The sequence below is a fragment of the Notothenia rossii genome (assembly GCF_949606895.1).
Source record: "Notothenia rossii genome assembly, chromosome: 3".
Lineage (NCBI taxonomy): Eukaryota > Metazoa > Chordata > Actinopteri > Perciformes > Nototheniidae > Notothenia > Notothenia rossii.
In genome coordinates, this window is record NC_136901.1 from 87,611,408 (window position 1) to 87,639,171 (window position 27,764).

At 40.0% G+C, this 27,764-nt stretch overlaps 1 protein-coding gene across 1 annotated transcript in view; it reads left to right on the forward strand.

The window, feature by feature from the left end:
• Positions 1 to 2,880: 2,880 nt before the first annotated feature.
• Positions 2,881 to 27,764, forward strand: part of prom1a (prominin 1a) — a gene marked incomplete at its 5' end in the record, with an annotated part of 74,548 nt that continues 49,664 nt past the window's right edge. Inside the window, one exon of the mRNA XM_079671341.1 lies at positions 2,881 to 2,904. Within this exon, the coding sequence (XP_079527467.1) occupies positions 2,881 to 2,904 (24 nt within the window). The remainder of the gene's footprint in view (positions 2,905 to 27,764) is intronic.

Genomic DNA, 27,764 nt, shown 5'->3' on the forward strand with positions numbered 1-27,764 from the left:
CTTGGTGCATACATGTTCATTTTGGAGTGCTTTTCACGGAGATAGAAGCAGACGTTGTGGTGTTTTTAACCTCGATCACAGCGACTCTCCAGGGCTCACTGTGAGTGCACCAGAAATCCAGATTAAAAGTCTTGGTGATAGATAATGAGTTATTAATAGTGCTAATGGACGACTGATTACGGCTGCTGCCTCTGATCCAGTACGGTGATTAAAGCGAGTGTCCTTCAACTGTAGGGTCAGAGCTCGAGCCCCATGACATCAAGCATCTGCTGAAGTGTCGTTGAGCAACATCCTCAGAGCCAGTGAGTTGCTGAGCGAGCATTTTAACATCCCAGTGGAGGAAAGTTGGGGGAATCAGAGTTGGGAGTGTCCAAAAGAAATGATCTTGCAGCATTTTTCCAGCCAGTTGCAAACAATTTTCGAATTAAGAGAGTGGGCGAGTCTGTGCAAATTACCATTGGATGCGATGATGATCCCCAAAAGGGCTTGAATTTGCAATCATAATAATTTTCATATCTAAATCGTTCCTACATTCATAACATCACAAACAAGCAGAACCATGTGTGCTGAGATGATGATTTCTTTCTGTTGATCTCAATATCAAACACCGTATTACTCAGTAAAGCAATACAGTCAATGAGAATAGTTGACAATACATCACAGCCCAGATCACTTCATTGCAAAGGTGTGCAGCTCAGTACCTACCTACGTCTGACAGATACCAACACATGCTTTCAGAGTAGATGTTCAGTGGCAGCTCAGATGCTTTCGGTGAACGAGGGTTCAAAGGTCAGGCCTATTTGAACCGTGCCTATAGACACACTCACATTTGGCAGAGAGCAGTTTCTGGACGGATGGGCGCAGATGGCTTTGGCAGTTGGAGTAGATTCACCGAGGCCTCTGGGTACAAGGAGACAAAAAGACACAGCAAAGATGTTTGTTCACTCCTCTGAGGTTGTTTTCGTGGCAACAGATAGCTGAAATCCTCAGTTGACCTCCACTCTTTTCCTCGGGATTCCTCTGGATTCAGTAACTCTATATCTATTAGTTATCGAACATGAAGAAACCTTTAAGGCTCCAAGGTTTAATGTCCATAGTTAAGCCTACTGCAGCTGCAATTAAAGCTATTTGAGGAAAAAACATGGAAAAGTTTATTTTGCTAATCGATTCATTGTTGAAGATATTTTTTGTGCAAAGAAATAGCATAAAGTGTTTATCTCATGAATATTTCCTACTTTTCTCTGTTTTTTAAAGTATATATTTTTGAATAATCAAACCTTTTAAGACATCGTGTTGTACTTGGATGGACTTTTTCACTATTTTCTGACATTTTCGTAGACCAAATGATTCAAATTAAAAGTTGAATTCTTGGTGATTCTGCTGAAGGTAAATATATATTGTCATCACTCCAAAAACGACTGAACCCCCAAGATGTCAGCTCAGCAACGTCAGCACTTGTGTTGTTATAACTAATTGACCTTTGTGATAATATTTGTTTCTTTGGACGATATCTTGGGAGGACAGTCTAACTTTTTATATTAAAACATTTTCGATGCATATTTAATATTTCATGTTTCTGTCTTCAGGCAGGCTGAAATCATGCCAGCATTAGATGACAAATTGGGGCGGAGTAGCTCAGTCTGTAGGGATTTGGTTTGGGAACAGGACCAAGAACAGAGTGGCGAGGCCAGTTTGCCTTCTGGTCACTGCTGAGGTGCCCTTAAGCAAGGCAGCAGATCCTCACACTGTTCTGGGCGCTGTGTAGCTGCCCATTACTCCCAATGTTACTCTATGCTGCATGTGTTCATCCAGTCCCATAGGAACATTCACATTAATTAACAATGTTTTTATGTCCTGCATATTTATTTATGTCAACAAATCATGATTATTTAAAAAAAAAAGGATCATGTTGCAGCTTTTAAATTATTCTGTAGGATTGGATAGCAGCCCCGAGGCTAACAGCAGAAATGTCCAATGTGAAGAAGGCATTCATGTGCTCAATATTTAAACTTGGTACCACTTTACAATAAGACTAGCCTTATAAAGCGTTTACGAATAGTTTGTAATTAATTTATTAATTAGGTTGTGAACACTTTATGAATCCTTAATAAGCTTTTACAAGACATGAGATAAACAGGGCAACTGTGACCGGTTGCTTGCCAAATAGTGAGCCCACATTTATCTGTACTGCTAAGTCTTATTAGAAATGGTAGTAACTCATTAATACATGGGAATGTGTTTTACACTTTACAATAGGGCTGTCCCAGATAAAAAATGTCGGGCTCCGGATATTCGGTAGTAATCAGCAGCGAACCGCTTCAACACGTGTATTTCGGTTTATTCACGGCATATGTATAGGCCTATAACCCAATTTGTGTTCTTTGAAATTGAAAAGGATATGCATTGTGTTTGTTACTTTCGTTGCAGTGTAAGTGTAATTTGGGTTGGCTTCCTATTTTTTATGGACATACTTTTATTTTGAAGGAGAGTTAGCGCTGTTGACAGGAAGTTGTTGTTGCTATGGAACAACATGACGGAGATTAACGGAGAAAAATCATATCTACATATAAAGATGGAGAAAGTAAACAATAACGTTTATGGTTAAGTATTAGCACCCCCCAAAGATGCACAAGCTCTTACGTTGATATTGGAGATTTCAATAAATTCAACGGAAAAAAAATAAAAATATCCGAATAACGAAATTGAAACCCAAATAGTACTCCAACGAACGAATATTCGGGTACAGCCCTACTTTACAATAAGTCTCCCATTTTGGCAACTATAAATGTTAGTTACTCATTATAAATGGTCATAAAGAGATGCCAATAAACATCAAGATGGAAGGGGGGGAATCATCTCGGTGAACAACAGATAGCAAGGATGCTGACTGATGAAGAAGACGAAGTAAGCTAGGTAGCCAATATAAGGCTTACTCATCTTGCCAAATAGTGAGCCTGTGTTGATGTATGAAAACTGTTAGAACTGGTTTATAAATGGTTCTTAATGATTAATAAAGTGTTTATTATAACCTAATTATAACCTAATTATAACCCCTTTATGAATCCTTTATAAGGGTAGTCTTATTGTAATGTGGTACCTTCAACTTTTATCAGCTTCCATCTGTTACTAACCAACATGAGATGTGAGAGGATTCCTTCGAGCACAAGAGCACAGTTAAAGTGGTGTCTTCTAATTAACCAGACAGACATCATTATCATCTGTATGTTCCAGAAATCCTGGATGTACGGTATAAACAAACAACATGCATTTACAAAATAGAAAAAACGTCCTTTTATAAATAAGCAGATTCTAAGGTTTTGTATCCTTGCCAGATCCTGTGGAACAGCCCAGTCAAAGTGTAGCAGCATCTGCACGACACAAAGTGATGTATATGGTTCCTCTGTCACATGCAGTCATCTCCGCGCTCTGACAGTGAGGCGCTGCAGGACACACAGCCCACAACATAATGCATGTGTACTACCAGAAGCAATGTGTCGCTGCAGCACAGAGGTAGAGGCCATGGCAGGTGATTCATATCCAAGAACTGACACACAATTTGTAAAATATCTCAAAACCTGACTGCCCACAAATATGAGCCACAAAATGATGGCTGAACGCTCCATCGTTTATCTCTCACTGTTGCAGGAGCACACTACTATTACATAATATACTGCTGGCCTTTGACCATTTGAAGATTCAAACAGAATGTCTCTGCATGCATCAGGATAACATTTCATAAAACCTGTCTATAGATAAAGGGTTCAATGCACTAAATATTACATGGATTTCCGCATTGTTTTTATTTGCTTTTTATCCACTGTGCAGAAGGTAACAGTAGACGTTGAGCATCAAAGAGGGTAATGTCTACCAGAATAGGAAATGGATGGTTATGCATGTTAAAAAACATTACTCTCAGTGAGTCAACATTTAGATGAGACTGTGATTCAAACCTTTGACTTAAAGTATCACCATTTTAAATGAACAAATCCAATGTTTGACTTATTTCATGATTCTGACTCTCCACAGTTTCTTTTTTTTCTCCTTTTCATGGTGGTAATGAAAGTCATTCAAAACATTACCAGAAACTCAACTTGTTAAGTTAATTTCCTACAGTCTCTCATTTTATGTATGTCCAGGATTAACTGTGAAGTAGATTGTCAACAATATTTCAGCATCACAATGTGATGATTGGCCACTTTCTGCGTTTAACCAGTTTAGCCCTGAGCCTGTTTTTCAGGTCTCAGGCTCGAACATGACATTCCCAGAACAAATGACCATAACCTCACTTCTAAAAGGGGAAAATGAATAATCTTTATTCTCAAAGCAATGATAAACCTGTGAGTTGAATGTAGAAAAGTCAGAATCAATATAGATGTTTTTATTTTTAAATTAAATTCAGATTGAAAATAGTAAAAAAAATGTAAATGATAGTTTCCGTCCAAAAGAAATAAAAATTACGTATAGTGAAAACCACCCTTGAATGATGGGATAGAAGACTAAAAGCTTTAAGAATACAAACTATAACATATACGTACCCTGTATCAAGATAGATGCAGAACAAGTGACATTTGACCTTTTTAGACAGGTTTAGCAAAAAAAACACTTCTGGGATCATTTGGGTGGATTTTCCATATCTCTGGAACCCGTCGGTCGATTTTGATGATTGACATCTCTTTTGAACCGTTAGAATGAGTGATGCGCAGCCTGCATGCCCAAAACCGGAAGCTCTCATACACTCTCGTAGCTCTCATAGCTCTCATAGCAGCTATATATGAAAACTACTCTTATGGACATAAATGTTATGATGGATTATCAGTAATCATTTCGAAGGGACACAGAGACATTGGATTAACCTTCAGCAGTGTTTATATCTGTTTTAAAGCCATTGAACACAACTTTTGATCAGAAAAACAGCAAAGGTAAGACGTATTTGCCGTTTTGGCCACGTAAAGAGAAGTTGTGTGTTGTCTTTGCTGGCTTTCACTGCCGCGAGATTTGGTCGCACAGTGATGGTAACTATACCATTGGAATCAATTATTAAAAGATAGAGAAACACACATTATAAACAGCCAGATTGTGTTGACTTGCCTTTTTGATATGTCAAACACTGGCATGGTAATTTTTGTTTTTGCCACATAAACATTTTGTGAGGGAGGGACATAATCTTGCAATGTTCTGCACTATTGTGTTTAAGAGTCAGTGTAACGATGTGTTGCATTTGGCTGCTAGTTGTTAAAGGAGAGAAACACTGGTAATGTCTCGTCACACACCTTCACACAGCTTCTTTCTACATATACGCTCCTGCTGCCCTATCTTTGTTAGAGAAGATCACGCTGCATAATCACAACACAAAGAGGAAACATTGTGCGGCAATTTAATTCCTCGCTTGCAGCTCCAGGCCTGTGAAAAGATTTGAAAATAGCCCCTGGCTTCATGTTGTTACTCCTGAAATGGATCCACAAATCTGGGATTAGTCTCTCCGAGGGCTCAGACAGACGAGGAGGCCAGTTGTAAATGAAACGCTTCAATCCTGATTTATTCAGCCATTTAAATATGTGACAAGTCCACACACACACGTTTCAAATTACACAAACCACTTACAATTCACAGACCACCTGATGACACATTTATATCCTAACATTGGATTGATGTTACCAAATTGAAATGATGCATGTGCTTGAAGAAATTGATTAAATGAGAGCTAAAACAAAAAAAGGAGCAGCTGAACAACAAAAAGCTTATTGGAAAATTAAGATGGAGGACAGGCTGTTTAATCTTCTCCAAAAACAAGAAGCTTTACCTAACTTCAGCTTAAAGTGGAAAAGTTTCCTTCACCTTCAACTAAAGAAAGACTTCACTGGATTGAGGAGATGGAGACAGCTTGTGTGACATTTTAATTATTAGCAAACTGATCCTTAATTATGGCAACTGCTCTTTGTTGTAATTATATTGAGCTACTAAGCTATTACGTCTCCATGAACATGTATCACCAGTTATGAGGCTGTTATTGTTTATGGGATCGTCAAACATTTGTTTCTGAATGACATTGCGCTGAAGGCAAGTTTATTAATGAGACAAGTCAGGGCTCAGATTTCTGTCACAACAGTGCAATGTCAAGAGATGAGAGTCCTTCAGAACAACTGCAATACTTTCTTTAGTCTGCGCTCAGATAGAAAACATCACCCACATTTGTTAAGCTGTGTTGACAAGGTGGGGGTATAATGACTTTTAAATTTCTCATCATCTCAGACGAACCTAACGACTGTCGCAAAACAAAAGTAAAAAATGATGGCTGCCATGATGAACTTTCAAAAGTGCCATGTTGTGCCTCAGAAGTCTTCAACGTCATGGATCTATTGCTATTTTTAAAGATGGGCATCCTGCTACTTTTGGCCCACCATTAAACAAAAGCCTTCCATCAATGCAGCCTCTTGCATTTTGAAACTCTTAAAGATGTTGGTTAGTTATTAAATGTTTGTGCAATAATTGCCAGGTCAGTTGCTCACAGCTTTTTGTCATCTTACCAATTCGTTTTTTTGTTTAACCCATGATCCTGCTTCAAATGATCAAATCGATTAACACAAAGCTAACAGCAATCTAATCTGTTAGCTCAAACTACTAGCCTCAAACTACTAAAACACTTTGACAGTACTCCTGTTCCTTTACCGTCCCTTTTGGTTTTTACTTTAAATGCACATGCCTCCTTCAAAATAGAAAGGTTTGCAAAAACTCAAAGACCCCCTTTGTGATTTCAGTTTCTTTCAAATAACCAAGAAAACACTGTTTTAATCTTGTCAGTGCCGTGCTCATGTGGTGTTTGATTACTTATGAGGGAATTGAAATGACTAGTGCTTCGAAGGAAGGCTTTAATATGTGGATGTTATTCTTTCATGTCCGGCAGTGGCTCAGTCAGTAGGGGCTTGGACTGTGAGCCGTAGGGTTGCTGGTTCAAGTTCCCGAACCGACCTAAATATGGAATGTGAACTGCTACTTGGAGAGGTCCCAGTTCACCTCCTGCCCTGCCGAGGTGCCCTTGAGCTAGGCACCGGACACCCCCCCCCCCACCCCACTCCCATTGCTCCCCGGGCGCTGTACACTAGCTGCACACTGCTCCCAGTACTAGGATGGGTTAAATGCAGAGGCCAAATGTCACTGTGTGCTGTGTGCTCTGCATGTGTGACCATTAAAGAGGGGTTTCATCCCTCCAATTATATCTAAGTTTACTAAGACCTAAATATAATATAAAAAGACAATACAAACTGTTGACCGCATGAGTCCATCACAGTGTGTTGGCTGCACGTTTTGAAGTGACAGGCCATGCATTGAGTTGTTGTCAGTGTGGAGGTGTGTTTTACAGTATAAAGAGGAAGAAGCAGATCAATACACTGAACAATCTGCTCCTGGAGTCTGAGAGGAAAGTGATGCATCTCATTTAGACAGCCTGCTCCAACAGAGGCTGGCACATCATCGGACTAAGTAAGAGTAGATAAGAGCTGTGGCATTAAGATTGTAGAAAGTCTGAGACATTTCAAGGTAATATTATAATGCCACCATTAGCTTAAGCTCCCAGCAATCTCACAGAGCAGGTGAGAAAACGTGGCAAAGCCAGACGTGGGAAGAGAGGGAAATCAAAAGGTCGCCGAAGCAAGAACGTCTGTGAAGAGATCCGCTTAAAGAAGCAAGGACAAAGGGAGTGTGTTGGAGTAAGATCTGACACTTCCCCGGGGGGTGCTGCTAAAGCTGACATTTTATAGACCTAAATGATTATCTAGTAAACAATCAGCAGGTTAATCAAGAGAGGAAATAATGGCAAATAGGGAACTCACACAGCGCTAATACTTCATACTCAATACTCAATACTCAATACTTGGTATACTTAATATACACTGAACAAAAATATAAACGCAACACTTTTGTTTTTGCTCCCATTTTTCATGAGATGAACTCAAAGATCTAAAACATTTTCTATAAACACAAAATAACCATTTCTCTCAAATATTGTTCACAAATCTGAAAAAATCCGTGATAGTGAGCACTTCTCCTTTGCCGGGATAATCCATCCCACCTCACAGGTGTGGCATATCAAGATGCTGATTAGACAGCATGACTAGTGCACAGGTGTGCCTTAGGCTGGCCACAATAAAAGGCCACTCTGAAACGTGCAGTTTTGCTTTATTGGGGGGGTCTGGGGGGGTCCGAAAACCAGTCAGTATCTGGTGTGAGGGTTAGGGTAATGTTGTGAATTGAGTGGCCCGTGGTGGTGGGGTTATGATATGGGCAGGCGTATGTTATGGACGACGAACACAGGCCACTCGATTCACAACATTACCCTAACCCTAACACTAAGATCTTTGAGTTCATCATGAAAAATGGGAGCAAAAACAAGTGTTGCATTTATATTTTTGTTCAGTGTAAATTGGATAATAACTTAAAACTAGGGGCACCAGTACTCTATACGCCCTTTATCTTTGTATCTTAACTTGACCTACTGTTAACTGTTGTTCGACAGGAAGCTGAGTGAATTAGTGTGTCTTCAGTACTGAACATAAGGCTGGTACAAGATAAACCAGAAGGCTTCTTAGTCTTATGAGTCAAGGTTCAAGGCTTTTCTGCCATTAGCTACATACTGTAACTACAGTGTAGTTATGTTGATGAACGTCTTAAGTCACAGGTTCAACACAATAAAACAGACAAAATAGTGCAAGTAAAAACAATCAAATAGAATAGAAGTAGTGCCATAAGAGTCTATATACAAGTGATACATCATTTGTAATTTGCAAATAGGTGAATGTTATGGATGTCCTTAGAGTATTCAGCTAAATAAGCTAAAATGAGCGTGAAAGACTCACCGAAGACTACGACGAGATCCACTGAAAAAGCAAGAAAGAGGGAATGGAATACAGAGTGTGTTGGAGTAAGAGCTGACACTTCCCCGGGTGTTGCTAAAGCCCCGTCTCATTCAGGGATGTCAGATTTGGGTCAGGCCGGGGTAGCCAAGCAGGAGAGAGGATGCGAGGGCGAAGCGAGAGGCTGCGTCCCGCTGAACGGAGGAGGGCCAGTCATGCATCCTCCGTCCCTTCTTCCGCTTGATCGGAGGGTTCAGCAGCAGCGCCCGGTGCTACGGGCCGACACTGGGACGCGCTGAGTTGTAATTGCAGATGTTTTTGGGGTCAACAGTGCCCTAGCCGGAGATGACTACTGTAGTCAACAGACTTCTTATTTCAACGCGCCGCTTAGCCTCGCCACACCTTCTCACAGAGTGATCGCAGAGTTCAGTGCAGAGACAGTTCCCCTGAGTCGGATGTGTCACAGGAACAAGGCCGTGTCTCTCTTTTATATAGCGCCTCTCTTAAAGCTCTCAATGACAAGCAGGGTGTCAAGTATGCCTACCTTAGAAAATATGTATTAAGTTTATTACCACGCAGCCCTGGTTTACTTCATCACATGGATAAGAATGAGCATTGTATGGAGTTTATCAACACGTGTAATGCTTATTTGTATAAATACATTTTGGTGCTTTGCAGCTGCAACAATTGGTAACCATTAATAGACGGGCAAGAAAGAAATCCCAGAATATATTTCGTTTGATATTCGATTTATGATTTAAAGTCATTCTTTATAGGAGTGGCAATGAAAAATGATATTTTCAGCCTCTCAAATATAGACGTATCTTGGTATTTTAGGAAGTAGAATAGAAATGTTTACTATTGCTGACAATGCATAGACCTAAATGAATACCTAGGGAACAATCAACGGTACTCATACGGTGCTTACAATCCTCCTTCATTTTTATTTGATCACAACTTCATTGAACCTTCTGTTATCTGTTGTTCGACAGGAAGAATGAGTGTGTCTTCAGTACTGTACATATGGCTAGTACGATAAAAACAGGAAGGCTTCTTCGTCTTATGTAACATCACTGATAGCATCAGCTGAACGGCTAAAATGTGCATGAAAATGCTTTTTTGCAGAGTCATCTTGAGGAAGCTCTGCCCAGACAATGAACTAGCACTTCTCCATTCTCATGCTGCACGTCGGCAGGTGGATGTGAGAGTGTCTCCTGGGGTTCGTCTGCAGGTCACTGGTCCTTTCTGTCATTGTCACCTTGCAGCTTGGCTTCAGCCTCGATTATCTGATGGTAATCTTGGCTGGCGTTTACCGGGTCAGTCTGCAGAGCCAATCCTCTGGGCTGTCTGTCCCTCAACATGCTGACCAGACTGAATGGCCTTTTGTCCTCTGGACGTAAAGACCTCTTAGCCTGAACATTACAGTAGAAAGCTTGTAGCCAGAAGACCTAGATTCAAAATCCAAGATTGGTTTGGTAAATGTTGTCCTCAAAAAAAACTTGATTCACTTGATTGTTCAGTTATTTTAAGAACTGGACAGAAATTCATATTCATATATAATCCAAACTTCATAGCGATTGGATTTGTCAGAATTTGTTCGGGAAGTTCGTCAAAACTAAATTGATTTGTTCTAAAGCTGCCAATGTGGCTCGTACTGTTGTAAGTAGGGATGCTCCGATCGCCAATTTTGGAGCCGGAATCAGTATCTGCCGATCTGATCGAGTGGGCGGGGCCTATGAGGTTGATGTTTAAAACTCAGTTAATGGGCTCCTTCACTGGCGCTTCCACAAACAACAACCAACATAATTATTACATTAAAATGAAGTCCATTATTCAAGTTTTCTCTCTCTCTCTCTCTCTCTCTCTCTCCCCCTCTCCCTCTCCCCCTCTCTCTCTCCGACAGTGAAGAATAAATATATGTATAACTAGTGTAGCTAGTTCCAGAGGTAGATAAAATAGCTACGTGTGTTAGGTCTAGTGTGTGTTTCGCTCCACTCACCGGTCCGTCACAGCGGGTGGAGCTGCAGGATTTCTGCTTCACACACGTTGCATACCGCTATTTTATTTTCATTTTCGGACACCTTAAAACACTGTAGGCCTAAACGTGTTTTTATACCTGTGCAGAAACACTTGTGGTAAAGGTTTGACCTTGTGGCTCCCTCTTGAATAGCTATGTGTTCTTTTGTTGCTTCTTTTCTTTGGTGGTTTTTATTTTGACGTTGTGAATCATACATATGGGAATAAGGACACACACTCTTGAATATTCACTCCTCGAAGGCTTTCCCAGTTCCAATCCCATGCAATCGCGTTGATGGGTAACTGAACCAGGCGTCAGATGCCTATTGGTTAACCTTCGCATGGTGCTATCTCTAAAAGAGAAAGGCATACTATGGTGTGTTATGTCAAGATTCATCAAGCAGCGTGTGAGCAATTTACCTGGAAAACCCAGCTGATGTTGGTCTCAATGTTCTCAAGATGTAACAACTTGTCAAGTCCAGTTAAATCAGCACAACAGAGCCTGAAGCCGGGAACAAAATATAAAAATATGTCAGAGCCTTCCTTTTTAATTTGACAGAGTACCGTAATTGACAACCATCTGCAGAATATAAATCATATGGGGCTGAGAAATAAACTGTATTACACGCAGCAGACTTTACTGTTAGCCTCTGTGCAGTCGATTCATATTGCCATTTCTCAGTCAGTGGACAAGATTGCAGATTGAAGTCACTGCGCAATATAAAATTCTTTATTGGTGTCTGTCGCCATGTCGCTCTGATTTATTTGTATATCTGTGTCTGTGTGCATCTCACTCACTTTCTACCCATCAGTGGGATTTACACTCCAGGGGAGGCTGCCAAGTGTAATAACATACTCAATGTGCAGACTGGATTATATCATGGATGTATGTTTGCATGTGGAAAGGGATGTGCATGTTTTCTATGTAAGTGTCATGTGCTCATCTGGCTCCTGTGAAAAACAGAGTTCAGTGGAGTGTGGGGCTCCAGCTGTAAATGTAGCCAAGAGACTCAGCTGTTTATTAAGTTCTCCTCATACTCCCACACAGATAAACTACTGCATGTATACAGATAGAAAAATATGGCTTTTTTCATACATTAGCATATATAACTAACACTACAAAGAGAATACAACCACAGGGGTATTCCTTTTTGTAATTGAAATGTGATGGATAACTCTCTCGTGGCAGGTTAAGACCAATTAATACTTTCTTTATTAGCTACACTATCAACTCAGTTTAATCCTGCAAAGGTCATCGGTGGGAACATTGTTACTGTTTCATTAACTTAAAAGATTAACAGTTTTAAATGAAATGCCTTTTCGCTGTGTAGTTTTGTGTGTGTGTCCTAGCATTACTATCCTTGTGGGAACCTAAATCTGTTTACACAGTCACGTGTGGGGACTCGCCTCCCCTATGGGGACATAATGGAGGTCCCCATGAGGGAAATCATTAATTTTAGGGTGAAGACTTGTGTGTGTGTGTGTGTGTGTGTGTGTGTGTGTGTGTGTGTGTGTGTGTGTGTGTGTGTGTGTGTGTGTGTGTGTGTGTGTGTGTGTGTGTGTGTGTGTGTGTGTGTGTGTGTGTGTGTGTGTGTGAGCTAGGCCTGATTCTCTCTCCATAGTTACAGATTCTATGGTAACAGTGTTTGCTAGTCAGAGGTGTTTTTACACCAAGCTCAAGGGAAGTGAGGTCTGATACAAACAGTCAGGACACACACTCTCACACACACAGAAAACACTTGGTCCTTTTTCGGAAACCTTTCAGTTAAATGTCAAGTCACTAACATGCTCACATTCACTTGAGGACATTTACCAAAACAGGAACTGATGCGTCCTTAAGTTAAATGAAAAACATCCTCATTAATGAGTGAGTTATTATTTTACATTTGTTCATTATATAAAGATTATCCAAATTGGTTTCATCCCATGATTCGTGTCATACCTTGGTGCTATGTCTCTTGTCTGGAACACATTTTTAAAGTTTTATAAAATCAACTACAAGAATACTGAGCTAGATTAACTCTATTTAATACCTTCACATAACATAATTGTTTACATAATGCTGACAATTGTATTCGTTCATTGGTAAACTTGTTCTGAGTTTGGCATAGGTACATTTTTACCTATAACCTAAGTATATAGTCATTGATGTGATTTAAATGTCCACGGTACAACATTAGCATACATGCCAAAAGAGGTAGGTTTGCGCGTGGCAAATGTGCACGCCCAAACTAGGTAATCAGAAGAAGTGGATCCCCAGTAATTAAATGGATAAACCATGTATTTAACATCATTTTATGCATTTTTCAGAAAAAGTGGTAGTTTGGTAAACAGTGACATCAACGCCATGGTTTGTAAAATGTCCAAAAGTAAAAGAATGGGAGATAAATATCCCAAAGTCTCCATGTTATTATATTTTTGTGTGTTTCTGGTCCTCTTTCAGTTGAGACAGTGTATGAAGGATGTGTCAGGATGTAGAACTCTTGTGTGAACATTGGATAAAGCCAGGTTCATATTCTTGTCATGTTGTTGACATATTAGTCAAAGGTTTGCACAGAGCGATATATCTCTGTGTTGCGCCATAAATCAGAAAATATTGCATTAAAAAAAGTCATTTCCTGCATGTTTTTGCAGTGTGAAATAAATAATGTACAAGCTTTCAGATTGCTGTGGACATTAACGACATTGACGTTGAAAATGTCCGAAAAAGTGAAAGAATGGGAGATAAACATCCCCAAATCTCAACATGTTATTATATTTTTGTGTGTTTGTGGTCCTCTTTCAGTTGAGACACTGTAGGTGAAGGAGGCTTCCGGAAAAGACCAAACACCGGATGTCTTTCAGACGCCAACATGTGTTTTCGAGACGCTGATATTAACGGGGAAACCCTGCAGGACTCAAATGCCTCGTCTCTGTTCCCCTAAACCAGGGGTGTCAAACTCAATTTCATCACGGGCCACATCAGCATTATGGTTGTACTCAAAGGGCCGGTTGTAACTTTAAGACTAAATAAAAAAATATAAATATTTAATATATATAAAATAATGTTATTGCTTCTGCATTGGATTATTATCGGATAGGGTAATAACTTCATAATTAACTATGTCTGAAAGCAGAAGTCTAGGGCAAATAATTTCAAGTCTCTTCAGTGAGAATGTCACAAAATGTTTTAAAAAGAAAAGCCAAATTCTGAAGAAAGAAAGTCAAAGAAAAAAAATGATATTTTGAAAAAAAGTTTACATTTTGGAAAAAAATTAAATTCTGAGAAAAAAGTCAAATTTGAGATGCATTGTGGGACATGTAGTTTATGGGCATCGTGCTTCTGTAAATCGGCATGTAACCGTATAATAAACATATTATATTCTTTCAGAGCTGTTGTGGGCCACATAAAATGAAGTCACGGGCCGAATTTGGCCCCCGGGCCTTGAGCTTGACACCCCTGCCCTAAACTCATTTGGGAGTGATGACTGATTATTTTCAGTCCCGGGGGACTGCGGCAGGCTGGCTTCACTGTGTTTTCCGAAGTGGAGGCTGGCTTGACCACAGCCCCAGGGTTAACGCTGCCATTCCTCTGCACGTTGTTTCTCTTTCAGAAACACAGAGGACTGTTTGTATGATGGGATCACAGACACGCTGCAATCGGTTTCCGCTAAAAGTCGAGTCCATTGTCTATGGAGTGTCATTTTAAAAAAAAAAATATTTGGTTAGAAAGACATTTGGGAAAGCCAGCTAAATCGGTAGGCGATAGAAACATGTCAAAGGCGATGGACTACCGCCCAAATCGGTAGGGCTGGCAGGTATGCATTAGCAGCATAGTGTTACAGTAATAATGTAATATCTTCGGTTGTCTTCATCTCATGGATCACCAGCCCTTGGTTTCCTTTAGTTTAATGTTTTCTCTACATCTAAAAATGTTTAATTATCTTCACCTGGATCTCTGAAACAGTTTTGACCTCTGAAATGAATCAACGTCCACATGTGTTAAATTGTAAAAGGAAGGAAGAGTGATTGTCCTTCTCTGGTCGTTAAAACACTACTTTTTAGAGGCCGAAGAAGTACAAATAATGACTAATCTTACGATGAAAAAGCAACGGTTAGAAACTTTCAAAAAGGAGCACAGAGCTGAGTGTGGGAGGACATTTTTTTCCTATCCTGTTAATCATGTCACTACCTCTCAGATTAATCTCAGGTGTCAAGACCTCCATTGTTAAGTGGGAGGAAGTGCGTGTAGGATGTGGTATTTTGAATTCAATCTCACAGTGAATCACGCTGCTCGCCAGCTATTTAACAAGAATGTTTGGCAAAGTAAGACAGCAAGTATTTTAACTTAACTTATGTGGCGCACTGGAACTGACACTTCTAGAGAAACTACCTGTTAATCAAAAGGTGTCTAAGACCCCATTGAATCGTACTGCAGTCGACTGAAATAGTATAGCAGCAGTAAAGATATCCCGACGTTGTATAATACATTTTGGGTCAGATGTTTTTAGATTTAATCCCAAACAGCGTCAATAAAATGGGTTTAACTCAGAAATACTCTAGAAAAGGTTTAATGTAGATCGAACTATACACTGTTTCTCTGCAGAGCAACTGAAATACAATCTAAAATGCTTTATATAGTTAATTATGTAGTTATATACATGACCTCACATCTTTTTATCATTCATTTCAAAATAGTTTTTGAGTTATCGACCTCTTAACACACACCGGTATCATCTTCTCCCACTCCCTGAACTTTTCCCAAACCCATTAACTGCATTCCAGCGATGGTTTATTACCCAGCTCCATCCTCCCTAATCCTGCTGCTTCTTCAACTCAGTTTCATACAATCATATATTTAACTGAGTTCTTTTCTGTGTGTTTTATTACAGAAATACATGGAAGTCAGTGGATAAAATAATTTACAAATAGCTTTCCACACTGACTTTAAGTAGGATTGGGTATTTTGTAAGTACTAGTACCAATTATTGTGCTTTAGTGATAACAATACCGATAAAGAACTGAATTAGAAAGGTCTCTTTTTTTTCTACTTTTTCAAAACCTAATATGTCAATAGAAGCGTTCATCACACCACTACACATTTTGAAAGTGTGTTTTTAGTTTGTTCTGGTTTGATTTTGTGTTTTTGGTAGGACTTGTCTTAAGTAGAGGTCTTTGTATAGTTTCATCGTATCACTGTTGAAAGAAAATATTGAATTTAAGAAAGTGTTGCGCTCAGCTTCATCATATCACAGACGGTATGGGTTGAAGCTGATGCAGCAAATCACACATGTCCTTAAATAGAAGAGAACTGCGTTGTAGCTCAGTTTGTATTCCTGGTAGATTAAAGGTGACCTATCATGCAAAATGCACTTTTGTACGTCTGTGTTCCAGAGAACTCACCAAGTGTCAGAAAACACAACCCTCTCTATTTTCCTCCATACCCAAATCTCTAAAAAGGGGGCTGCAACGGATCTGATACAGACTGTTCCAGATTTGAACACTTCTATGATGTCACAGAAGTTGCGCTACGGCTATTGGGCCAACTCCACCAATCAGGAGGAGACAGCCACGGACATTGCCGTTCCAAAGCGCTGGAGACGCTGTAGTACATATGCCAGGCCTGTAGATGGTGCTGTTCTCACAGAATCAGCCCATGCAAAGACAGTGTTAAATTGAGCAAAATGAGGAATGGCTAAAATGCATGATCTGTTTGGTATTTTGAAAAATAAAAAGTATAAATATGCTTTATATAGGTATGGTCCTACATTATATTATTCAAATATAGCATGATAGGTCCACTTTAAAATGTTAAATAATTACGTTTATAGACATGTATTACTTATTTCTATTTATTCGCCTTTACTTGTCTCACTCTCTAGTAAAGGCTTTTCTAGTCAAATACACACACAAAAAGCCAAAGCCATTATCTAAAAACACTGAAACTTTGTTTGTTGCATAGCAACAAGGATGGAGAAAATGCTTTTCTGATCCTTCCGTTACAAGAGATTCCCATCGGCAGCTTGAGAAAAGTCTGATCACAGCCTGACGACTGATGGCACCTACAGACGGTGTTAAAGGCGTCCTGGTACTAAAACACTCCACAGCTAAACATATTGAAAAGACATATGCTGTTATTAAAGCTGAAATATTCTGTTTATACACACTTTAGTTTATGTTTCTGAGCTCTACTTGCTGTAATGATGTTGGTTAACTGCCACACAGTGTAGGTGGTACTTTGCATTTTCTCTAATTAAGAAGTTGGAGTTCCTTTGCTTGTTTTATGTTTGCTGTCTTTTCTAATTGGTTCCTTTGTTTACTCCAAACAAACCTGTGTTGCAGCTTGTGTTTTTCAAAAACCATGAACTCCCTGCCCATGTGTTGAATATTTCTGAAATAGTATGCTTTGCTGTAGGCACACTCACTGTAGTGTTAGTATCTGTAAAGCTCTGAACACAACAGTTTACAGCTTTACAGTGTTTACAACATTCACTCTCCTTCAATGTTATGATTGCTATGGCTTCTCCGCTGCTAAATGTTCCCCTATGTTCACCTGATAGTCGCTAACGTACTGCTAACTGCTATCAATGCTTTGTTTTCCTGCCAAATCTGTCAACACAGCTGGAAAGAGCAGAGCGACTGAACCAAAACAGTACATTTGAAGGCTGTCGAACCAAAACAAAAATACGCTAAAATGTACCGTAAAGCAAACGTGAACTGTTCAATATATTTGATCCCTTTCACATACATGTAGTCATTTAGTCCAATGTTGTTCAAAATATTGAATATATCAGCTTAAATAAAATGTGTTCATATTGTAATTTCATGGGTCTTTACACATGAGAATACAAAATGTACAGCAGCAGCAAAGGCTTGGTCTAAAAGCAAAGCAGAGGCCGAGCAGAGTTTCCTGTCTGCTTTAGTGCTACTACTCCTGCTGAATGTAATTCTTAACATAAAGCTCCCCCTGGTTTTTATTTGTGTGTGTCCTCGGATAACTTTGTGAGGGAGAATCCACGTAGTTGGCAACACCGTCTTTCTGTTCAGGAAAAATCCCCAACCCTCTCTCTGCTTTGTTGCCTCTACTCCTTACAAGCAGAGCAGCTGAATGAAGTTTTCCGGTGTGGAAGTGTATCTCATGGCCAGGCTTACTTACTTATTTATTTTTATAATAAGCCTGTTAGCAACGGGTGTTGTCATGTACAACTCCCAGGGCTTAGTGAGGGGAATATTACAGTTTTGTTGATTTGGCTGCTGGCTTTTTGGAGCAAGTTGATTGGAATTTCGTCCACGATTATTTCTTTTTTTAAGAGCAGTTCCAGCCGCACTGCTGTCAGTAAATACTGCAAAGCACAGCATGTCGGTTTCCATTACATCAATTTAATCCTCATCTTTTCCCTAAACTATCACATAATGATATATTTTCAAATATCTATATATGGATCCACCTTTTTTTCTTAATACTTGTATCTTAGGCTCCTTTCAGATTTGTGTTAAAATGTCTTTTGTGATCTCATTATAAGAGGAGAGATGTTAATGCCCCAAAGAATCATTAATGGTCTCCTATTATACTGTTTTTCATCAATATATTATAGCTCTCAGATATATACAAACTGTCTCTGAAACAGATCATTGCAGCATTACCCATAATCCCCTCAGTTTCAGCCCTGTTTCAAAAATGCTGATTCTCTGTCTGTTACTTTAGATGAAAATAAGGAGCCCCTCCCCACGCCCCTCTGAGAGAGATTTGGTTACAAAGAACACAATGGTGCTCTAGGAGGAGATTCAGGTGATAAGGTGGTGGGAGGAGGGGGTTACCTTGGTTGCTGATTGGCTAATGGTTACACAAGCCAAAACATCGTTATGACATCATAAAGTGGCCAAAATCTGATCAGCTCATTTTCAGACAGGTTTTTATAGAAATGGATCAGGACAAAAAGAGAGAGAATCTTTGTTCCTGAAACTTTCAGAAGAGGTTTCTCAATACTCTAATTTCCCCTCCTCGACTCCTCGGTCCTCCGGTAGTGACCCGGAAATTGATTTCAGCGCGCCATGTTGAAGGACATCTCATTTCTCTAAATGCACATCGAGGACCGAGGATCGAGCATCGAGGAGGCTCTCTGGAGGAGCTCTAACCGAGGACGCATTTCCGGGAAGGTGGAGGCGTGACGCACGGCCGGACTTATCTCAGCCAATCACAGCTCTGCATGCATCCCCTGGATATTATTTTAGAAACTGCTTTCATCGCAACGCGATGTTTCCAGAGAGAACAGCTGTGAGGTCCGTGCAGAAAGCAGAGCAGTGTGTGTAATATATATCACTCAATATAACAGGCCCACTCTCTTTACTTGCTTTAGTTTAGTAGATATCTACACACAAACAGTCGATATTTTTCTAAGACCATTTAGTGCTTCAAATAATAAAATACATAACGGCTGTAGCCTGATTATGCTTTAGGAGCTGTAGGTGTGTGTGGTACAGTGTGTAGGTGTGTGTGTTGTAGTGCGTAGATGCGGCGGACATACGGGTCTCAGTCTCTGCTTACTTTTAATACTTGTAAATACAACTTTCGGCCCGTAATTTCAATTCCCCATTTCAGCGACCAGAGAGGGAGGGGAGGGGGGGGAATATATCCAGTCTCTGATTGTGTTACGTTATAATGAGAGTGCTCTCATACTTGTTTGATTCTGAAATTGTATATATTTATATAAATATATGTGTGTGTATATGTCCGCATCTGTAGCCTGTTATTGTCTCATTATACCGCACTCTCAATGAATTCAAAGTAAATATATAAGTGGTCATGAACACATCTGTCCATCAGACAGAGGGTTGCTGTGCCTCCTGTCATCATTAATGGACGTTTCTTTAAAATGACCGCTCAGAGGAGAGGAGTTCTCATTTCTCTAACCGCCTGCTGCTTCCCCTCCTCTCTCCTCGGTTCCCCTCCTCAATCCTCCGCTCGCATCTCCTGTGGGCGGGAATAAGTATCGAGGATAGGAGTCGAGGAAAGGAGTCGAGGAGGGGAAATTAGAGTATTGAGAAACCTCTAGAGTCTCTTTCCACAGAGGGGACACATGTTGATGTAGAAGAGACATGAAAAAATGGATTTTGCATTATAGGTGACCTTTAAGATTGAGTCCTGGTTTGTATATGGCCACAATGTTTGAGCAGTGTGTACACAGATGCATCCTGGGTGATATTGAAATACTCTCTATTCAAGAGACTTTCTCTGAGTAGGTAATAGTACATGCTCAGATGATGTCTTTGTACATTAGTAGCTCTGTGTATTTTGTTCACTTCTGTATATTTAAACAGTAGTCTTGATAGGATGTTGAATATATCTTGGATCCACAGTGAGTGAATCTTGTGTTTTGGTTGTAATTACCATAGTGTGATGCATCCATGTTTATTCCAATGTTCTGCACAGATCTGACCCCCCCCCGCTCTCTCTGACTTAAGGCAAAGGTTTTGGTGGCGGTACAACAAACAACTTTTATCTTGTAGCTTCATAAACTATACCAAATGATCCAGGCAGTAGGCAGCACTTTATACTTAGTCATTGCATATAACTGTTGAAATTCACACAAGCGCACACACACAACAAAACAGACGCATTAAGACATTAAGTGTGATTACTTTCTCTCTTCTGCTTTTCTGTGACCATCTGTCTCAGCCTAAACCAGATTTATTTTTTCCTCTTCAGCAGTCTTGCCTCCTGTCTCTTCCTCTTTTACACTGTCTTCTCTTCCATCAGCTGTTTAAACTCATGTTCTGTTGCTGCACATCCTAAAATAACTGAGGATGTAAAATAAGCTTCAATTCTGACACCAGCATACATTGTTTTTTTTACTTCCGTTGCAGTTGTATGTCTTAAATGTAATTTAGGTTAACTTGCTGTTTTATTTAGATTTGATTTGATTTGATTTTGAAGGCGAATTTACGCTGTTGACAGGAAGTTGTTGTTGCTATGGAAACAACATGACCGAGTGTGTGGTTCGGGTGCCATCGCGTGGCCTTCTGTAGGCATCGTACTTGCTTCGGCTGTTGCTTGGCTGTTGACCAAGTTCGGGGCCATCTTCGTGCGGAATTCACAATTCCATATTCGTGTGTCCATCTGGTGTCAATTTCGGGACAGTGTGACTTAAAGCATTTTCAAGTATCAGGGATAGTTTACCTACATTTGATTGATTTTGCTAACTTATAACTTAACTGATAAGGCAGTATACCTCTAGTGAGCGGCCCCGCCCTTCGTATATTTTTCTGTATGTGGCCCTCAGTGAAAAAGTTTGGACCCCCCTGGTCTAGAAGGAAGTAATGTTCTTCTGCCAATCGCAGCAGCATGGCTTTCACTTTCTCTCTCTCTCTTCTGTCAACAGGTGCTCCAATAACACTCAGGTTTTTCTGTACACCTGGTGGATGTTTTAACTATACCAATTTGTGAAAGCGAACAATGATTATTAATCTGGTTCTGATTGATCCATTTTCAAGGAGGATCCTTCTTAGTGTTGGTTAATGCTATTTTTTAAATTGTAATAAACTGTATTTATGGTATAGACTGCTTGATATCAATATTTATCCGTTTTGATATCATAAACAGAGTGAGGATCCGCACAGCTCGCAAATTGATTATTTTATCAACTGAAATTAATCTTTTGAAGTCTCCTACCAAAGTATAACAGACTACAAGTTCAGATTCAGGTTTTATGTTGTGCCATCTTTAAATAAAGCTGCATCTATGATTGATCAAGATGAAGACACCATCTGACGAGCGTCACGCACAGAATAACAAAGAAACCTTGAAACATTGAGTTTCCCTCACAGTATTTACATTTTCAAAACATATGCAGGGTTTTTGTTTGTCCTGATTTGAAATCAAGTGAGTGAAGCTGCACTAAAAAAAAAGCTTAAATTCAAATGTTTCAAACCCTACAGTCAGTATTGGTATAAGCCCCATTTTCAAAGTCGCCGTATAGACGACAAGAAGTGGAAGACAGTATGTGTTTGTCCATATAGCGACTGGTATAGAAAGGAAAGGTACAAACGTATCTTCAGTACAGATGTATTTTCTATTCAGCGCTCCAGTGGGAATGTGCTTTGTGCGCCCTTTAAAACTCATCACTTGTCTCACCCCCCACCAGGAAGCCACCAGGAAGCTTCATTGTCAGTTCGACCTGTTTTGTGTGACAGTTATTTGGAAAGGCTTTTATCTCCCACAGGGAGAAGGTTATTGGCTTTTCATAGACGGTATGTTACATGATATTCCTGAATAGTTTATGCTGTTGGAGCCTCAGTGCAGCCTTTACAAAAGGTCAGTCATCTCAACAGCTCTGCTTCAATAACAAGCACAGGATGTCCTAACACCGAGCGCCTCGTAGCAACAGCCAGAGATCCCTGTTCCCAGCCCACTCAGTAAAAACTACCGTCATGAGAAAAATTCCCCATTGCTGAATCGTAGAAAACATCCATTCAATTAGGAGATGTTTCTTAAACAAACATCCCAGAACTATAGCTGAAACACTATTGCCGAATGTTCACTGCAAGTGTACTCAACTCAACAGGCTCTTTTCATGCGTTTGCCATTAGCACATGTTCTGGATACTACCTGGTACTTTTATTGCTACAAACTCAGTTGAAATTCAAGCTGAAGGACAGATACTAAAAGATGGAGTCTAAACACTGCAGATATCCAATTGGTCAGGGGGAATAGTTCATTGTGCGATAGGATAGGATGCCTTGATTTATTTGAAATGGCAGCCGGTACAATACGCCATACACTACACTGGACAATTTACATTTCATTGTTTGGTGCTCTATGAACCAAATGGGGGGGGGGCTGTGGCTCAGTGGTTAGTGTGCTGTACTTCGAGTCAGGGGATAGCAAGTTTGAGTCCCACTGTAGTCAGCATGTCGTTGTGTCCCTGGGCAAGACACTTCACCCCAAAATTGTACTGAATGTATGTAAGTGTCTCACAAATGGCATGTAATGTAATGAACGCTTCAGCTAGTGTTGTGGTGAAGATGATTTCAGAGCAGTTTCATTATGAGAATCGCAAAAACATCTGAGGCTCTATCCACAGCGGAAAATCAAAGGATAAGTAATCTGATGTGACTCATGGCCAGCTGAAACATGGAAAACACGGCATGTCATAATAATAATAATAATAATAATAATAATACTACAAGAAACATTGTCTTAATTTAGAAGAAAGCCTTCTAAATGGTAGTTTGTTCATATCGTGAAATCACACAAGTCAGTTTTAACATTTGTTTTTTCATCTGTTGTTGTTGGTTGTTGGGCTGAGTGTTTTAAATAAACAAAGCTACACTATGAAGTGTCCATACTGCTGTATTATTATGTTCAAATTGATCTCAGGTGTTACCAAAAATGCAACCAAAATCATGCATAGCTGCTATTTTCAGTTTCTTCTGAAGACACAGTTAGTTGTTAGTGTAGCTGAATGCCATTCTGCTTGTTCTGATTCCTCAAAATCAATGCATCAACGGACTTGTGTGTTTATCTAACTCACTCGCTTAAGGGGGAGCTTGAACATACTGTCAAATCATTTAATCCACGACGCTAATCGCATTCATCTCCATGGACACCAGAGGGGCTGCTGGGAGGATTACCAGTCACACACACTGCAGTTTGTTTGCTCTGTATCTTTGATTAAGACAATTAATAACAAGGTCTTATGGTACCGTGTGCAGTAACTATGGATTTTGCATTGTCTGCAAATACAGTCCATGGCACCTGACAGCAGTTTTAACAGTAGCTGTGATACACTGTATACACATGTGTACACATTTTTAAAGCACAAGCCTTAGCTTTGAAATTGATGTTTACTGTCAAACTCAAGTGGATGCTGTTTGGCATGGCTTGCGGTTGTCAGTCCTCTTCTATGTGAGGTGTGTTTGCATTTTAAAAACATCTACAGGGAAAGAAATGCATATTTTATGAGCACAAAGAAAAGGATTTGTTATCTGGCAGACATCAGGAAAGCCATGCATGAAAAAAATCAATCAGAAGCAAAGTGCAGTCAGGGCTGATCATGTTTGGTATTTTCGATGTGTTTTTAAAAGTCAGGGGGAACAACAGATGGTAAGAGTGCAGACACAGCCGTGCTAACGCTAAGACAAGGTTACGTGGAGTTGTTTTGACTCCTTGCTGTCAGAATCACACAAGATCACACAAAACTGAACATGCTGGCTGAATTATTCGTGTTTAAAAGAAAAATATATCAACTTGAAGAAATGAACTTGAATCTTAGGTTGACATAGTGTCCCTTAATCATGTGCGAAGTTAAATATTGCATTTCGGAATTCTGTAATGTTTTTTTCTGGGTAAAAAAGAGAAGAAAAAGGGTTGAGTTGTTTATCTTTTCATATCTGCAGCAAAAGGCACACCCACGGTACAACGTCCTACCAGACAAAGCAATGCAAGTCTGAAGGGCATTCTAGAGATCTGTTTGAACCCAAACATGCTGGTTTACTTCATGTTCTGTTAGAAACGTTACGTAGCAGGAAAAAAAACACCAAACCAACTTTAAGGCCAAACATTCAACGGGAGTTTCAACCAATAAAGAAACTGCAGTTAGTAAAGTAACTTTGTTCAGATAAAGTTATGTCCTCTCTGTTCATGGACTTTAAAGCGTCTCCTTTCTCTGCTATTCTCAAACCCAAACTAAGACAGAGAGCGGCAGGATTCCTCTGGGCGAGAAACTCCTTTCTACTGAAACTAATGAAAAATTCATCTCGCCAGGTCGGGCTTTATCTTGAGCTCCCTGCGAAGCTTCGTTAACTCGCTTTAGAGCTGAGACGCTACGGCAGCTGGCCTCTGCTATGCATGCATGAATGTATTCAAACATGTACATGCAACACGAGGATTTTGCTGAGAGAGATCCCACGGAGAGCGGTGGACGCATCCTGACATTCAATGTGCTTTTCAAAAGATGAGTGGCAGCACCGAGGGTGGGAGGAGAGGGGTGAGCTTTACGTTCATGGAGAGGGATTAGACGCCGCTCACAAGAAACGGAGGTTGGACTGAATCCAGCCTTCTCTCCTCGCTGCTTTTCCCTCTTTCACCTCTTGTCTTTCTCTCCTCTCTAATTCCCCCTGTCACTTCTTTCTCCTCCCTCGCTCCTATATCCCTCCATCCTTCACTGCTTCTTTTGTTCCTCCGTGCTTCCAGCAGCGACAAATTCATTCATGCATTTTTCAGAGATAGGAGTTTTGTCATACAAACATTTCTCACGAGGCACAACAAACCGCCGTCAGCTGAGTAAAACCTGTGGATTTATTTGATGTCGGTTTCTCTTTATTCATTCATTCTCGGTCCTCACACACACACACACTCGTGTTTTCTCTTTCCTCTCTCACTCCGAGTTGCAGCAGTGTCTCATATCAATACGGTGTGAACTCATTTGCATTGATGAACAAGTTTCCTAGAAGACGTACGGATGATTAGGCGTTGGCTAGCCCTTATTTGGTTTGAGAGAAAGGTTAGGTCTTGATGAAATATTGAAGTTAGAAAACCTGCAAACCCCAGAGTCCACACTTTGTATTCCCATCCATGCTCCTCGTGACTTCTCACCGAGGTACATGAACACCACAACAGCTCCTGCAATGCAACATCACTTTTAAGGTTACAAAACATTGAGTTATTACAATCCAGATGGCAATTACTGTACATTCAAGTGTCATCTTATAAAGTTAGATTTAAATCAGAGCAGAAAGGAAGCCCGTCGGTTGAAAGTGAGTCTGCAACAAATGCAAAACTCACTATTTCAATAATTAAAGTGGACCTATCATGCTATATTTGAATAATATAGTGTAGGACCATACCTATATAAGGCATATTTATACTTTTTATTTTTCAAAATACCAAACAGATCATGCATTTTAGCCATTCCTCATTTCGCTCAATTTAACACTGTCTTTGCATGGGCTGATTCTGTGAGAACAGCACCATCTACAGGCCTGGCATATGTACTACAGCGTCTCCAGTGCTTTCAAACGGCAATGTCCGTGGCTGTCTCCTCCTGATTGGTGGAGTTGGCCCAATAGCCGTAGCGCCACTTCTGTGACGTCATAGAAGTGTTCAAATCTGGATCAGTCTGTATCAGATCCGTTGCAGCCCCTTTTTAAGAGATTTGGGTATGGAGGAAAATAGAGAGGGTTGTGTTTTCTGACACTTGGTGAGTTCCCTGGAACACCGGGGACACATATTCATGTAGAAAAGACGTACAAAAGTGCATTTTGCATGATAGGTCACCTTTAAGTCATTTTTCAAGCAGAAAGGATTTAACAAGTACAGTTCCAGTTTATTCAATATGATGATTGCTGCTCTTCTTTGTGTTCTATGATAGAAAACGTAATAATTTTCGGCCATTTTATTTGAGATTGTATTGCTAAAGGAAGCAGGGTTCAGATTCATGATTATTTTTCAAACTGCACGAAAATAATTAAAAATGTTTCTAAATGCTAGGATATACTCCCAAAAGTAAGGGTTGAGCTATGATTTGCTTTTGTTCTGTCTGTGCTTGAATCCACATATTTTGAAGTTGATATCTTTCCTAACAGAACCCTCTGCCTTTCTGTGAGGTCAGCAACATTTTTTTTCCGCAGTGTATCTCAAATGTTGACATATTTCTGCAATGTTTAGGCCTGAAGGCTTACTGTACCGTTGTAGAAACCATGTTTACTACATTACACTTTTTATGCTGTTGGGAACAAAGGGAATTTTAAAAACACCTTCACAACAAGGTCAGGGCTTCTTTGAAACACACAGAGAGAGAGGGGGCAAAACAACATTAAAATATGATAGCTGGGCCAGGCTCATCTTTCTCTAAAAAAAACGGGGTCATTTTACAGCTCAAAAACGCACAATAGTGGCTGACGACAGCTATCCAGGGAGGAGGAAACTAGAAACCTGTGTTTTGTCAAACCTCGTGGGAAAATCCCGGCAAGAAATGTGTATCGCTACCTTCAGCTGATCGCTCACTATAACACTTCAAACTGCCCTTGAGCAAGGCACCTGCTGCACCTGCTTTGCTCTGTAACACCAGCATAAGTGTGTGTGTGTGTGTGTTTGTAGCAGGTCAAGTATGAGAACAACATAAAACACCCTCTCAGCCAAATAATCCCGCATTAGTAAATGTTAAAATAAAGGCAATTAGACATGACTGCTTAAAAAGATGAGCTTGTCTTTTCCTAAACAGCGAAGACAAGTAGGTGAAGAATCAGCCTGGAGCGCCCTCTTATTAAAACAAATCTGATTTCTTTGAGTAACACGCGGGGATCATCGGGCTGTTTTGGGATGAATTAAAACAATTATTGTCAACAGTTTCCCTGAAGGATGTGTTGTTCCCTCGTAGAAAAAAGGCTGCACTGCAGAAAGAGGGGAAAAAACTGCCTTTGTGTTTTTTTGCATCTTATTTTTGGAAGCCGTTTGCCTCTGAGGAGACTTGCTTTCTCTGTCATCATTAAAACATGAGTCACAGCGCTGCTTCAGGTGTGGATGAAGGAGAACTGAGACCTACAGCTTTTTATAGGAGATAGGTTTATTTGGGTTGTTGCTTCATGATTTCCATTTTTTAAGTGGATTGAATGTATTTGAGATGTTACTGAAAAATAATTTCAAACAATAGAAGCGTTGTTTCTTCAGGCACTATCCTATATCATAGTGTGTCCCCTACTACCAGTGTATAGCCAGCCAAGCTAATGAGGGTGTTTTGGTTGTACTTATACTTTATATATAATAAATGATGTTTATTCATTAAGAAAATAACTTGACATTTTAAGGACAAAATGTCCCTTTTTATAATCATGTAGTCAAGTATTCTCTTTATTGAATGGCGTCATGTTAGTTCTGGGGTTGCATAGGAAAGTAAATGGTCAGATGGTTTATCTAAGACCCCACAT